Raw genomic sequence first — 16267 nt, 5'->3', positions numbered from 1 at the left:
GCAAAAATGACACAACGAGAATCTGTAATGCATATATAGAATCAAAAGTGCATATTCCTGTTCCTATTTTTTTCTGTCTTTTAATTTTGTCCACGTACACATTATACTATACATAAATAATTGCATTGTAAAAATGACTCAAGTATTTACACATGTATAATATATTTTATATAATATATAAATTTTATATTAAATCTAGGTAGATTACAATTAGGATACTGGGTTTGGGAACCTTGTGTGTGTGTGTGTGTGTGTGTGTTTGGCTACATTTATACTACTCCCATTTTCATTTGAGTCTCTTAACCCTCTGACCATCAAGACTATGAGTCTGCCTGGATTTATATTGATTTCATGGCTGTGGAATTAACAAAATATGTTCAATGAGATAGATAACGTTCACTTTCAACATCTGGAAGTTAGTCAACCGTTTAAAGGTCACATAGAGTGGTCCTGTTGCACATATATGTGAGTTATGGAGGTCTACTTACATATATTAAGTTGTTTTTATGGTCAAAATCCTCCTAGTTGATATAAACGAGCCGATTGAAATCTGTCCTTTACGAAGCGCTTGTCAGTCGTGCTATTTTTAGCCATAAATCTCGCTGGAGAAGACAGAGTGTGTTGTGATTGGCCAGCCAGCGTAGAGCCTTCCCACCTGTGTTGTGATTGGCCAGGTATCTGGAAGTGACGTAATCTATCACGTCAGCCCTCAGAAGCGCAGCTCCCCCCTCTGGAGCGGTGGATGCATTGCTACTCATTATCAAAACATTGTTTTAACAGTGTTTAAAAATAGCTTCTTCACGACTCCCCGCCGCAGTCCCTTTGATGACTTTAAACCGGAGTCAGACCCAGAGTCAGAAGACACTGTTGCTCATGAAACACCTCCACAACGGACGTTATTCTTCTTCTGCGGTTCAATGTACGTAACCGGATGTGCCCGGACTACCGCCCGGAGCAGGACGATCGGTTGTTCAGGAGAACCGCCGCTTACGTAACTATTACGGGATTTTCAGTGATCTCGTTGAGCCCCGAGATTACAATAAAACACAACTTTCTCAGCAATGGCTGAACTGTTTGTTTCGAACCGTCAGGCTTCATAAACAAGGTAATGACGCAGATACACACCAAAAAAAACAGCGATAATAGGAACTTCCGGTCTAGTTCCACTTAAAGAACGTCCTGAGGGGCTACCGTAATGACAAGTATATGGGCGCAAAGCTCTATTTCTCTGCTTTCCCGGGACCCATCCATCCGTGCTTCTACTGCTTCTGTCGAGAGGCGGGGGTCACACCCTGGACAGATCTCCAGTCCATAGTTTTGGAATTTTCTAGATATCACCAACGACCGAGGAGTTACGCTAATGAGAATTACGCTAATGAGAATTACGCTTGCCAAATCCAGTCGGCGATGACAAGATGGTCACAGAAGTGTTGGCTGTGTTTCAGGATACATAAGCAAAAAAAAAAAAAAAAAAAAACCTTTGGAAACAATCCTGATTGGTTATTTCATTTCATTGTTGGTCTTATAAAATATACTTGTTCTACATTTTATCCTTGTTTGGCTTTAGTAATACTCTGATTAAACTACAGGGGAGAGAATAAAAATGTAGTAGTATGGATGTAGCCTTTGTGTGTGTGTGTGTGTGTGTGTGTGTGTGTGTGTGCTATCTGTGGTTGTTGAGTAGCACCTCCAGCCAGCAGGGACAGGAGGTGATGAATTGTCTGGAGTAACACGGGCCCCATCCTTTAGCAAAACTAATACGAACACTGTGGGGGTCCCAGGGCCCCTCCTGGCTCTCCGGCTTCACGTCATGCTCGGCCATCCAGCTGGAGCGTTCATAGTCAAACACTTTGAGGGAGAAGCCGGGCATCACCCGCTTCACGCTCAGCCCCCGAGCACTGGGCGGGTCCAGCGTGGGCGAGTGGACAAACACCGGGTGCTGGCTGCGATTGTACACCCACACGCCGTCCGGCTCGCGACTCAACACGATCCCGAAACCGATTTTGCTGCGTATCTGTTGCACGCCGCCGCCGCCGCCGCCGCCGCCGCCGCCGCCGCCGCCGCTGCCGCCGCCGTTCCCGCCGTCTCCGTGAATGGGATGCCCGCGGAGGCCCGACGCGCCGTGGCTGCCCGGGTCGTCGCGGCGACTGTGGTAAGCGTTGGCGTGGAGCTGGCCGAGGCAGAGGCCCGTGCCCTGAGGTAGGTCGTAGAAGATGCTGAGCGAGGGCTCGTAGGCCGGATAGAGGCGACCCACGCGCGTGCGCCGCTCCCAGTAAGCAACGCTGCACCAGTGAGAGCGCTGTCCGCCGGAGGTCGAGGAGCCGAGGGAGGTACCAGTGTCTGCAGGGGGGGGGAAGAGAGGAGGTGGAAGAATTAGTGTTTGCATTAGTAAGTGTGCTAATTTTTTTGTTCACCACAGTAATTCCTCCTGAAGGAGGGAGAATAATGTTATGTTAAGGGGAAGGAGGAAGGGAGGATGGGAGAGGAAGTCTTTATGCTCACTTAGGTTTTTTTTTCCTCTATTTTCACTAAGGGTGGACGATAGCACAACATCTGATTTTGGCTTCTTACCAAGTAATACAAGCGCCAGATTCACTGATATCATCATTACCAGTGTTTTTAAATTACAAACAACTCATGTTTTGAGGTGTGAGCTTCATCGCTAGGCTACTTAAATGTATTTTTATTAGCAGCAAATACCTTGGAAAACAGTGTTGTTTTAAGGCTGTAATTATAAATGACTGACTTTAAGGAAGGGCAGGGCCAAAAGCTAACATTTAAAACAGTGGATATTGATAATTATCGCAATAAAATGTCAAAATAGGTTCATTTTGGCTATTATACTGTAATTATGTGTTAGAATCTCAAAGTGCGTTTGCACAATGGAAACTACACCGTGATACATGTTGTTGAATTATTGCTCGGCCCTTATTAACTTATTAAAGGTGCTTGATGACACAAAACAATTTGTAATGGTGCCTGCATGAACACAAAGGCCACTCAAGGATGTGCAACGCGTGGCTTCCCCCAACAATTTCAGAAATCTTCTTGTTGTTGTTGTTCCAACTCCCACTGATACGAATACGTCGCCTGCGATGATTTACGCGCCGACACTGTACGTGTGAGAACGGTCCGTCTGAACACTCACTTTTCAGCATGAAGCACAAACGAGTTTCTCTTGTTTGCATCGGTCGTAAAAGAAGAAGGAGGAGGAGGAGGAGGAGGAAAACATCGACCTCGACCAACCTGACCTCCAGACTTTCTGTCTAGTGTCGTGTCGCTGTGTTTTTTTTCCGATGCCCTGTTTGTTGCGATCAAAGTCACCGACTTCAACCGTGCTACAGCACCGACCTCGCCCGACCAGAATGTTCTGGCTGGTTTACGGGGAGCAGATGCTCGGTCCTTCTGTAGGCTACACGATCAACAACACCCCATTCAAATTAAAAAGCTCCGCACAGTCTGTCCTTTTTTGATGGATTGCATGTTAATCATGAGTAATAAAGTGCATTATAGAGTGTTCATTTTCATCCACACAGAACCTCCGGGGAGGACAGATTCATTGTGACGATCTATGCATTTTATTTCCACAGAGAGAGCTGAACTTTATTAGTAAGGAAATATTATCATTTAACATCAAGTCGAGCAAAGAAAAACATTGCTGTTGGCGTTGGAATGTGCAACATACATATACGCTGCCTACAACAGCGAGAGCCTCCGTGTCTTCCACGAACACACTTAAGTTGACGGAACGCAGATTTTGTCCCATGAGCGTGTGAATACACGATTACTATGGTTTTAAGTTTACAAAAATATAGTTTTAATGTTGTGACAGAGGGCCCACGGTTGGTGTAGTGGTTAGCACTCTTGCCTTTGCAGCAAGAAGACCCGGGTTCCCGGGTTCGAGCCCCGTTTGGAACGACTTCGGAACAAGGGCCTTTCGGCAAGGAGTCTGCATGTTCTCCCCGTGTGTGCGTGGGTTTCCTCCGGGTTCTCCGGCTTCCTCCCACAGTCCAAAAACATGCGATATGGGGATTAGGTGAATTGGTCACTCTAAATTGACCGTAGGTGTGAGTGATTGGTTGTTTGTCTCTATATGTGGCCCTGTGATGGACTGGCGAACTGTCCAGGGTGTACCCCGCCTATCGCCCAATGTCTGCTGAGATAGGCACAGCACCCCCCGCGACCCTCTGGTGGAGGATAAAGCGGTAGATAATGGATGGATGGATGTTGTGACAGAACGTGTGCAATCCTCAAAAAGCCTAATAAATATGAGGCGAGTTAGAACTCTGTGACCTTTGACCTCCTATTACCGTGATATCCCTGTAATAAAGACTAATGGACAAAGTAGATGAATGAATATCCATGACGACTGGCACTTTTCCATTGGCTTGGTTTTGCTTTTCCATTAATGATTAGTACCTGGTGTCTGGTTCTTTTTTTGGTACCTGCTCTGGCGAGGTCCCAAACAAGCTGAGCTGATATTAAAAATGTGGGTCGAAGCCGAACCGGGTAGAGTCGAGTCGTGCTACAACTGTTTAATGTAAAAGACGTCACTGTATCGCCATCATCAACTGCAAAGAATCTGGGTGTAATCCTCGACGACGGACTTTCCTGCACCCCCTACATCATCGCGGTAGCCCCGATCCTGCAGATTTGCCCTCTACAACATCCGAAGGATCCGGCCCCTCCTCACAAAGGAAGCAACGCAACTCCTGGTTCAATCCCTGGTCATCTCCCGCCTCGACTACTGCAACTCGCTATTGGCTGGACTCCCTGCCTCTGCGACTAAACCGTTGCAACGTATCCAGAACGCTGCAGGGCGCCTCGTTTTCAATCTACCCAAATTCTCCCATGTGACCCCCCTCCTCCGTGACCTCCACTGGCTTCCTGTTGCGGCCCGCATTAGATTTAAGACCACGGTGCTGGCCTTCAAAGCCATCAACCGAACCGCACCAGTCTACCTCCAAACACTGATCAGACCACACACCCCAGCTCGAGCACTTCGCTCTACTACCTCAGCCGGCCGTCTGGTACCGCCATCCCTGAGAGCAAACAAAGGCCGCTCAACGAAGTCCCGACTCTTTTCTGCTCTGGCACCTCAGTGGTGGAACGAAAACTTCCGACCAACGTCAGGACAGCAGATTCGCTCGCCATCTTTCGCAAAAGACTCAAGACTCACTTGTTCAGACTTCATCTCGACCCTACATAGCACTAACCTAAAGTACTAATAGGTTCCTACCTTCAGCACTTGTATCATAGCACTTATGGAAAGTTCCTTTCTTGTGACAAATGTACTTATTGTTAGTCGCTTTGGACAAATGCACTAAATGTAAATGTAAAGCGCCTTATGTGTTAGTGAAAAAAGTGATGTGGCGTTAGAATTGCACAACCTCTGGTGCAGATAACCATTTCCTGACACACCGGCAGAGACCTACTGGATGTTCATATGCCGTCAGATTATTTCTCTGCGCTACGATGATTCACATTATTCACAAGCTCTGCACAACGTCTCACTGACCTCATGTGTTTTTTTTTCATGAGAAGATCTGCAAAAACAGTGTTTCCTCGCTCACATTTTCCCTTCAATTTATCATCAGCCCAGTCTGTGTATTTTGAAAAGGGGGCTAAAAACTGTCAACACCGATCACCCTGCTTCCTTCACTGACGTCCCTCCCCATCTCCCTCCATCGCACTCCTTCAGCGTTTCAGAGTTTAAGAGGAGTTAGAGACGAGGCAGCAGAAAGAGGAGAGGGTTGGGGGTGGAAAGCATTCAGCTCTCTGTCAACCTCGCGCAAGCCCATGAACCCTTGACCCCCCAGCCTTCATGCTATCAGCTCACATTAACTCCCACACAGAGTGATGCCATTATTTTGCTCCAGAGACTCTATTGACACAGAGGATTTAAAGACCCATGTGCCTGTGGCCCCATTCCTTTCATATTCACCCACCCTCTCCGTCCACCAGGGGCCAGAACCAGAGCCGTGGCTCTTCTTCTTCCATTAGCAAGTCGCTTTTGGGTGAAACCAGGACTGAGATTGGGGGTTAGGTGTGCTGTGTTTGCACAGCGGCCATTTTCATTGCAGGGAGACAAAGTTGGATGGGAGGGTCGGTCGGTTGTACGGGGCGAGTGTGATGGGAGGAGGGGGAGGAGACGAGCAGACACACACACACACACACACACACACACACACACACACACACTTTTGCACAGCGATTCTTCTTCAGATGCTGGACAGCTTAACCAAAGCAGGATATCAAACCTTAACTATAGCTAGTTAACGCCTAACCCTAACCTGGTTAACCCTAACCCTAATCATCTCAACAAGATACCTCATCAAAATGTCCTCGCTTCCTATGGTTTACAGGTTTTTTTTTCTTCACAAAATATGTTTATCTTAATGAGGACACATCATTGAAATAATGCTAAACTTAACCATTAACCAACTAAGTACCTCACCTTAACCCTTACCTAAAACTAGGTCTCAACCCTGAAAAAGCACTTTAAAATTGTGGTGCCCTAACAACATGTCCCCACAAAGATAGTTTAAAAAAAATGTTATTTAAACTACACAAAGGTAGAAATGCAAGTTCTCTCTCACACACACACACACACACACACACACACACACAGAAAGTAGATGATGAGATAGGGACCATGCAAAATTGGGCCTTCTGAACCAAACAGTATGATGATAACACACACACACACACACACCCCCACACACACACATACGTTTACACTTTGGCACAGCCATTCCTGTTGCTAATCTAATTTGGACAGCCTGAACAAACCTTAACTATAATATTTACTATATTCCTAGCCTCTTACCCTAAACTTAACCATCCCAACTAAGTGGCTAACATTAACCCTTACCCTAACCAAAACCCAATTTCTAACCATCCCCTGAAAAAGCACTTTAAAGTAGTGGTGCCCTGACAAAATGTCCCCACAAGGTCAAATGTCCCCACAAAGATGGTTGGTTTTACATTTTTTTAGACCTCACAAAGGTAGAAATGCAAGTTCGCTCTCTCTCACACACACACACACACACACACACACACACACACACACACACACACACACACACACACACAGAAAGTAGATGATGAGATAGGGGCCCATGTGCACATACAAACACAAATTGGGCCTTCTGAACCAAACAGTATGATAATAACACACATACACACACACACGCACACACACACACACACACACACACACACACACACACACACACACACACACACACACACACACACACACAAAACTGCACTTCTCATCTGAGGCCCACGTGTGTCATTAGTGAATTCCAGGCTGGCAACTCCTGCGGTCTGGAGTTTTTACAGCTCTTCAATAAGAGAGCTGGCTGCTCCGTTAGCAGGGTCTCTCTCTCTCTCTCTACCTTTATCAGAGTCTCTCTCTCTCTCTCTCTCTCTCTCTCTCTCTCTCTCTCTCTCTCTCTCTCTCTCTCTCATACACATGTACACACACACTTTTACAAGCTGTCCTCTTCCCTGTAATAAGGCAACACAAACATGTCTGGGGGAAACACAGGGAGACTTTATGAGCTCATGATCAGATTAAATCCCAAAGACGACATTAAACAAACCGGAACTTTTTTGGGGGGCTGAGGGCTTTTCGTGCCCGACGACGACGCCGCCGCGCACTTTAATTTCTCACAAAAACGAAACGACGCAGCGAGAGGATACGGTATCAACGCTGCCTTTTAAGTTTACGACGCATTAAGAATTCATTGCACTGATAGAGAGCATCTAACGAAAACACAGAGATTTGTTTCTCAACTATTTGCTCTCTTAGATCAACATTGAAACAATAAATTATATTTGGAGCTATTCATTTCTATCTTGCGTGCTGTGTGACTGTGGCAGGATTTATCCTCCCCACTTTATTCTGACTTTTTTTTTTTCCACTTATTTACATCGTCTGCTTTGCAGTTTTTCTTGCTTTTTTTCTCTGTTGTGAACCTCAGATTTAGCGTTAGCGCCACAGTCTTCTGGTTGATTTCTTTTTCCCACTGCAGCCTGACTGATACGCTTTGAAGTGAAAAAACACTCAATCATGATTTCCACCAGTGTTTGACAGCCTGAGTTGAACAACATGTCACGTTAAATGTTTCTGGCACAGTCCTTAGTGTCATCACGCTCAGCCTGGCTATCATCCAGCTCAAGGTATAATGAGCTTGTGTGAGAGCGTTCAGGGAGTGAGGAGGAGGAGGAGGAGGAGGAGGAGGAGGAGGAGGAGGAGGAAGGAGCGAGTGGGCAATGGATTTCTTCAATGGAATTTGTAGAGAAGGGTTCAAACTGGAGGTTATCAGTATGTTTATGTTCAAGAGGAGGAAGTAGAAAAAACTGTGCGTGCGTGTGTGAGTGCACAAGTACATCTTGAACGTGAAGGCTGGCAGCAATTACAGCATCCTGCAAGCATTTAAGCCGACCACCATTTAAGAGGCCTGTTTACCAATTAGGTAAGTAGCCTTTGTTATTCCATTTCAACATCGCTGTCTTTTAGTGCCAATCTCACCAAAAATGTCCGACACACCTCACTGTTGTTTTTTCCCCAAAGGTGGGAAGATAAGGTGGAGTCGAAAAAAACAAACCACAAAAAAGGAAAAAATGGAAATACTGCACATTTTCCAAAACAGTGTCTGTATCCAGATCACCATCAAAATCTAATCATTCCTTACTTTGGTCTTTCATCTGGCTAACACCTGGAGAGGGTGAAGTCACCTCCCACTTTCCAGAAGCGTGACCGTAGATGAAAATGCCTCTGTACGCGATCGGGTGGACGTACAACCAATCAGAGCGACTGAAAACGTGTGTAGTCTTCTAGGAGTGAAGGCTATTAACAGTGTTAGTAATGGTGACTTTTGCCCGGCGGCGCTCCGTAGATCAAGTCGCACCCAAAGCTAGAGACACAAAAACAAGATCTTTTGCCCGATTTTACCCACGATTCACAGCGGGGCAGAGTCTGCGCCGGTCAGCACCAGTTGGGGACAGTCTGCATGTGCGGGTAAAGACTTGAATCGACAACTGTGTGAGGGTAAAGCCCAATTTATACTCCTGCGTAAAGTGCTCTGCGTAGGCTACGCAGAGTCCTCTGCGTCGACGCAGAACCTGTTGTAGAGCCTCTGCTTCGTCTCCGGGTGCACGGAATATTTTTAAGTGTCCGTCACTCCGTCAAGGGACAACGGAGACGGCAAGAGCTGCGATTGGTCCTCAGGACAGGCCGAGCTAAGCTGCTCTGTGCCGGCTCACAGTGAGCAGCGAGCGTCCACAGAGGGCGGAGCTGAACACCGCCGACTTCGCCGCTGCCGCACTATAAATACGTCATATCTTAACACACACAGCACATGTTTAGACTCTAAATGGCCAATTTCTCAAATTATCTCAAAACTGCGTTCCGGGACACAGAAAAGTGACAAACGGCCACTGTTTCAACAACAACAGTCTTTCTCCCTCGGACGCCATTGCTCACTGTAGCCAAAAGCACAGCAACCTTGCGCAGCGACCCCTACTGATCGGGCGGGAAATTGCAGCGCCTATCCGTCACCACGACGCAGAAGTATAAAGGCTCGAGTGGTCTACGTGGTGACGCAGACGGATAACGCATTACGCAGTCGGAGAAGTATAATGTGGCCTTAACAGACCCTGAACCTCAGTCGCAGCCAATCAAACGTTTGAATTTTTTGAGCCGACTCTGGGCGCAATCGGGGAGTGTGTCCTGTACTGATTATTGACCCGACTGTAAACCAACAGCCAATGAAAAAGAGTAGGTGGGAAACAGGATGTAGTGTCAGAAGTCCATGACCACACAAAGTAGTGGGAATATCAAAACTGACGCTCTTGTGAAGAGTTTGATGAGTTCAGTCGGCTTCGGTTGATTTGATGCGAGTCTTTCAGTTGTCGTATAGTTGTAAAATAATCTGCTGCAACCAGTCGGTTGGCGCGAACTCCGAGTCTTTTCGAAATCGGTAACGACTGTAAAAGTTTTTTTTTTCGTGTGTCCGAGCTTAAAATGGAAGCAACGGCTGAATCAAAAGACAGCATGCTCTTGCTTTGCTGTCGTCACTGTGTTAAGCCCCGCCTCTAATGCTTCAGAGTTTGTGATTGGTTCCCTTTTTGTGGGCGATTCTGAAGTTGGCAAAAATGGTGTCTGTCCATCAGTTAAGACTGGGTTAATTCACACAGGCCAGTCTTAAAGCAGAACTAGACCGGAAGTTCCTATTATCGCTGTTTTTTTTGGTGTGTATCTGCGTCATTACCTTGTTTATGAAGCCTAACGGTTCGAAACAAACAGTTCAGCCATTGCTGAGAACGTTGTGTTTTATTGTAATCTCGGGGCTCAACGAGATCACTGAAAATCCCGTAATAGTTACGTAAGCAGCGGTTCTCTTGAAGAACCGATCGTCCTGCTCCGGGCGGTAGTCCGGGCACATCCGGTTGCGTACATTGAACCGCAGAAGAAGAATAACGTCCGTTGTGGAGGTGTTTCACGAGCAACAGTGTCTTCTGACTCTGGGTCTGACTCCGGTTTAAAGTCATCAAAGGGACTGCGGCGGGGAGTCGTGAAGAAGCTATTTTTAAACACTGTTAAAACAATGTTTTGATAATGAGGAGCAGTGCATCCGCCGTTCCAGAGGGGGGCGCTGCGCTTCTGAGAACGGATGTGCTGGATAGTACTGGCCAATCAGGTTTTTGACCATAAAAACAAGTTAATATATGTAAGTAGACCTCCATAACTAACATTTATGTGCAACAGGACCACTCTATGTGAGCTTTAACTTATATCCCCAGACCATATCTTTTTTGAGTTACGCTGCTCACAACTCGCAGAAAGACAAATGGGTCCAAAATCATAACCTAGGTGGCAAAGACAATAAACGGCTGTAAATAAATCACAATCATCTGCAGAACATACTGTACAGATTGTTTTGGATGAAATCTGTGGTAATCAACGATACTGTGCTCATCTTTTCTGAACAATACACTAGTTTCCTACTAAGAGTTACCTTAACACAACTTTACGTATTTCACATGACTATATACACAACTATTAGTTTGTAATATGGTACCGAGTTGTAATGGTTTGCTGCAGTCCACGTAGGAACCTATATCAGTTTATAGAAGCACTCAGACCTGTAAACAAGACGAGTCAAGCGCAACTTGATTTGTTCCAGTGGGTTTGATGCTTCAAGACAAAATGACTTTGTTGAGCGCATTAATGTTTTCAACATATTCTTGAAGACTTGAAAGCACATGAATCCACCACAGTTGGAACAAAGAATCCCCAGTTTAGGAAATGGGGTTTTCTGAAAGAGCGTGTACATGTGCAATTAAATTAAATTAAATCAAATTAAATTAAATGAAAAGACTGAAAGAAGTCTCATGGAGGAAGAAAGAGCCAGTGGACAGAGGGGATACTTATTAAAAGGTAATATAGCGACATAGCGATAACAACCTTCAGAATCTACCAATATTGATCAGCCCAAAACTGTCATTTAGCCGTTGTAAACAGTTAATAAACTGTGGTGATGTCTGTCCCTAATAGAGTTTTATGGATCGTATTGTACTTTTCTTTTTGACCTATATCGGGCAGATACTGGTCCTCATTATGAGTTCAGTTTATCCCCTAACAAAGAGCAGATTGCCAACTACAAAAGTCTAATAAAAACCAACGAGTGCTCTCAATCATCTTCAGGAGTCACATACAATATTATTTGTGTGAATTAAACAAAAAAAAGAGGAACAAATGAATAGCGTTTGCTTCAGATATGGTTGTCAGTGGATTTGAAAGACTTCAGGTTTGCTGACTCATCTGACTCTCAGCTTGAAAACAACTGTGCAAAATTCCCAAATTATACATTACAGACTTCCTCCTGTCGAGCTTAACCTGCACAGAGTGAAACAAAGAGGAAGAAGAGAGTAAAAAGGAAAACAGTGAACGAGGGAAAGTGAAAATGAGTGGGAGAGAGAGAGAGAGGGAGAGGGAGAGAGAGAGAGAGAGAGAACCTGCCAAGCATAACCAGCATCCATGGAAAAAATGAAGAGAGAGAATGAGACTGTGAGAAAGAGAGGGAGGGTGGGAGACTGTCGTCTTTCATCCAGTGCCAAGGATTAGATTCCCCTCCAGTTATTAGACTCTTCCACTGTGCTGAAAGAGGTGGTTAGGATGGGGATAGAGGGGGAGGCTGAGGGGGACGAGCAGGGAGGAGAGGAATCAGCGACTGACCACTGTAGCCTCCGTCGCCTCCAAGATGATTTGTTTTCATTCTACTGCGTCAAATTTCCTCCCAAAGTCGAGTAGAAATGACAAAAAATATGGGGGAATTAAAGAAAAAAACAAAAAAAACACACCCCTCCCTAGCAACAAATGGTAGGTCCAGTGTTGTTTGAGACAACTATCATTACGGGGCAACTTCAATCCGGCGAGCCACATTTAAGCTGGCGTCTTGACTATCTCTGCCATCAGAGCGTGGCGTTATCGCCAGACGTGGGAGACGTGGGCCTTTACAATCAAACACAACGTGGCTCTCGCTCGCAAAACATGTAAACACACACAAACACACATGACCGGCCCGATACACGCAAACCGTCTGCCGCTGACTCGCCAGTTTATGTTACGTGATTGTGAGCTGATTGTGACCATGTGACGTCGTCAAACTACTGTCAGGCTGAGCACAGTGTTAAAGTTAAACCCCACTGGCGTTTTCTCTTTAATTTAGTCAGGAAGTGTATATGACATTAAAAACACATTGTTCAGTTAATAGTTAATTCAGCCAGGGAATCAATGCTCATTAAGAAAGAATTGATAAATGTATATACTTGTTAGTACACAAGCTTGCGCAAAGTGACATGACCGTTTACGTGAAATCACTCACGTCTCAGCTGTTTTTTAAAATGTGTATAACTGTGTCTGATGCAGTCTGGTTTCTGTTTTCTTTGCACAACAACCTTGACATCCCAGGTTGTACATTTGGTATCAAGTTCAAATCTATTTATACATTTTCTCCAAGTAAATGCAACAGTATCACAGGCTGCCGTGGCACACAGATGCAGGCCGAGGAGAATGATGAAAAAGGTCGGGTTAATGGCAGAATTTCGAAGAGACTACGCACGAGTGTGTTTGTATAGCTATATCACTTTACAATGACAATTGTTATAATATACTGATGGTAAGAGCCTTTCGTTACAGAGGCTGCCATCTTGCTGTGATGTTTCTACAATGAAGAAGAACAACGTTCCCGGCATGTGAAGGATAACATAGTTCCCCCCGATGCACTTGGGAAAGGGCCAGAGTGAGCAGATGCTTTTTAGGAAAGATAACTTTTGGAGAATATTGTTATTGTTATTTTTGTTCCGCTTCCGTTTCACATTCGCGGAGACAAACGAGGTAACATTATTTGTATGCTACATCTGAAGGCTCTGTCAAGCAATACTATCAGACCCGATCGAGGGAGCGCGCAGCGGCAGCACGGTCGGGTGGAGACGACGAGCACTGCTAAATAAGCAGATTGTGAGCGGTAGGAGTCATTTTAGCGGATTGTTCTCGCAATACTGTCATGCTCCGTCTCGCTTTAACCCTGGATTTCCACTGGACGCGGAACGGCCGCGGCGCGGTCGGCGTTGCAAATCGCTTCCATTCTAATCAATGAGAGCATTCCCACCGGCCGCGCTGCGGCGCGTCTCTGCAGCGTCCCAGAAGCGGCTCGCCGCGCCGCAGCGCTATCGATAGGAATCAGTTCTATTTTTTTCGTTGCCGCTGCTGAACCTCGTAAATTTCAACGAAGCAGATCGCACCAGACGGGAAGTCCGACACAGAATCAAAGTAAAACGTTTCCGCCCCCCCTTTCAAAATAAAACACAATACGCAGGTCATATAGCCCTGTCACAACTTCACATCAACATTACGTGGTGACCGCTGCTGTCAGGTAAACAGTCAATTAATCAGAGCGTACGATTAATGTACGACGAGAGACTGATTGTTGAAGTGGAGAAACATAAAATCATTTATGACACTAGATCAACAGTTCTTCCACGTCGGAGAATGAGAAGAAGCTGTTGTTGTTGTTGTTGTTGTTTACTTTATACACACAGTCTATCGCTGGATCTCGCGAACTCGCGTCCGTTCGAGATTATCGCGCGATCTTCCGTGAACACCGCCGGCTCCCAGGGCTCCGCGCCGCTGCCGTAACGCGCCCCGTGGGGATTGTCGCCGGGCAGAGGACGAAGCAGAACCGCGCCCGCGGCCGTTCCGCGTCCAGTGGAAATCCGGGGGGTAAGAGTGCAATGTTGCTGTTGTGCCATAAAACAAATCCCTTCATGTGTGCAGCATGAGATTGTTGCTGGGCAACACAGGCTCTAACAACACTATATTGATAAACCCAGAGAGTGGAGCTGCTAGGTTTTGTTGACGTTTGACAATCGTGTGAATGTGACAGACATTTATTTACATTTAAAAGTTACACACTACATTTTTTACGTTGGTAAGCTAACATTGGTTGATTTTGTCACTATTGGTCTATTGTCTGACTCAAGTTCCAGAGCAACATTTTTAACTGTTATTCACGTATCTTTAACAACTATGCAGAATGAGGTTGTGACTGACGACTAAATTATACTTTTAAAAAAAGGACGTTAACATGTCACGGCGGCTGCAGCATGAGGTGATTTATTGCGGAGCGTCTATCTCAAGTCATCTCGCTGTTGTAGCAACAGTGTTTACGCAGGTTTGTTTGATCGATTGGTGCTCTTCCCAACTCTGGCTGATGTAATCATGCTCATTCATGCAGTACTTAAATTGTGACAGCGAGTGGTGAAAACAAAGCACATCAAAGCTTCAGCGCGCACTGGAAATAGCTTCGCTCGATTACGATGAGATAATCCTTTGACTGTTTCTGAAGGGGATTAGTCCTTTTCTTCAGCCGACCCTATGTTGTTTCACGTCGACTGACGCAGCAGTTCATGTGGTGCCCTGTATACATGAAGCATCTATACATTATGTGGCTGCATTTTTCAATAATTACTGTAATGACATGTTGTACCTACACACACACACACACACACACACTCTCAGACAAACGAACAAAGGTATCATTGAGAATAACTGTCCTTCATTTTTGCTCAAATGACGAGGGCTTCTACAGTTAGTTGACACTATCGTCAACACACAATGTTGATGTGGAATATTCATATAATCATGTTATTATTACTACTATTATTATTTTAATAGATAAAACCACCTACATGTTTATTTGAACCTTCATAATTTATGGAAATGTTTGTTTTATGACATCTCAAAGATGCGTGAATTTGAAATTTTTCTAGCACTAAACCAAGTAAAACTGTCTGATTTTTTTGTATCTATTACATATTTGTGTGTTTTTTTTTCTTGATAACAGGCACAGATATAAGCGAGAAGTTTAATTTGAACTTATCTCTAAAAGTGTACAGTAAAAATGTCCGACTTGTGCAGTCCTGGGGACAGTATAGATTCCATCGTCTGCTAAGACTGCAAACACTTGTGGAGAAGAAAATAAGAGCAAAAGCAAGACGGAAACTTTCAAAACTATGGGAGTGCGTTGCACCAACGAAACGCGTTAAATGCTGCCATTTTTTTCTCTCTAACCTCTGGCTCTGAACTGTAGTGAAAGGTACCGTGCTAATAAGCTAAGCTAACATCACGCCAATGCTATGTTAGCTAAGCTCGTCAGTCCAGGCGCATTTGCTGTGTCATCGTCAACAGTGGAGAACACACACTTCACTTTTTTCTGTTCTGTGACAAACACGGCGGTATGGATTGAAGCGGGGTCGTACCTATGTTCCCCGGCTCCTATGTTCCCCGTTTTCCCAAAAAAGGTCCTATGTTTCCCACTTTGTATGTGACAGGGGAACATGGGACCCTTTTTTTGAAAAAGGGTAGGGTTAGGGTTAGGGTTAAGGCCACATTATACTTGTCCGACTGCGTAATGCGTTATCCGTCTGCGTCACCACGTAGACCACTCGAGCCTTTATACTTCTGCGTCGTGGTGACGGATAGGCGCTGCAATTTCCCGCCCGATCAGTAGGGGTCGCTGCGCAAGGTTGTTCTGCTTCAGGCTACAGTGAGCAATGGCGTCTGAGAAAGAAAGACTGTTGTTGTTGAAACAGTGGCCGTTTCTCACTTTTCTGTGTCACGGAACGCAGTTTTAGGATAATTTGAGGCGAGAAATTGGCCATTTAGAGTCTAAACATGTGCTGTGTGTGTTAA

The 16267-nt window shown here is 45.3% G+C and overlaps 1 protein-coding gene across 1 annotated transcript in view; it reads right to left on the bottom strand.

The window, feature by feature from the left end:
- Window positions 1-1663: 1663 nt before the first annotated feature.
- The window catches only part of LOC310936798 (mothers against decapentaplegic homolog 6-like), a gene marked incomplete at its 3' end in the record, with an annotated part of 32198 nt that continues 17594 nt past the window's right edge, over window positions 1664-16267 (bottom strand). The window contains exon 4 of the mRNA XM_083900948.1: window positions 1664-2340. Within this exon, the coding sequence (XP_083757074.1) occupies window positions 1664-2340 (677 nt within the window). The remainder of the gene's footprint in view (window positions 2341-16267) is intronic.

The sequence above is a fragment of the Microchirus variegatus genome (assembly GCF_963457635.1).
Source record: "Microchirus variegatus genome assembly, chromosome: 14".
Classification (NCBI taxonomy): domain Eukaryota; kingdom Metazoa; phylum Chordata; class Actinopteri; order Pleuronectiformes; family Soleidae; genus Microchirus; species Microchirus variegatus.
This window is presented reverse-complemented; position numbering and strand designations above follow the sequence as displayed.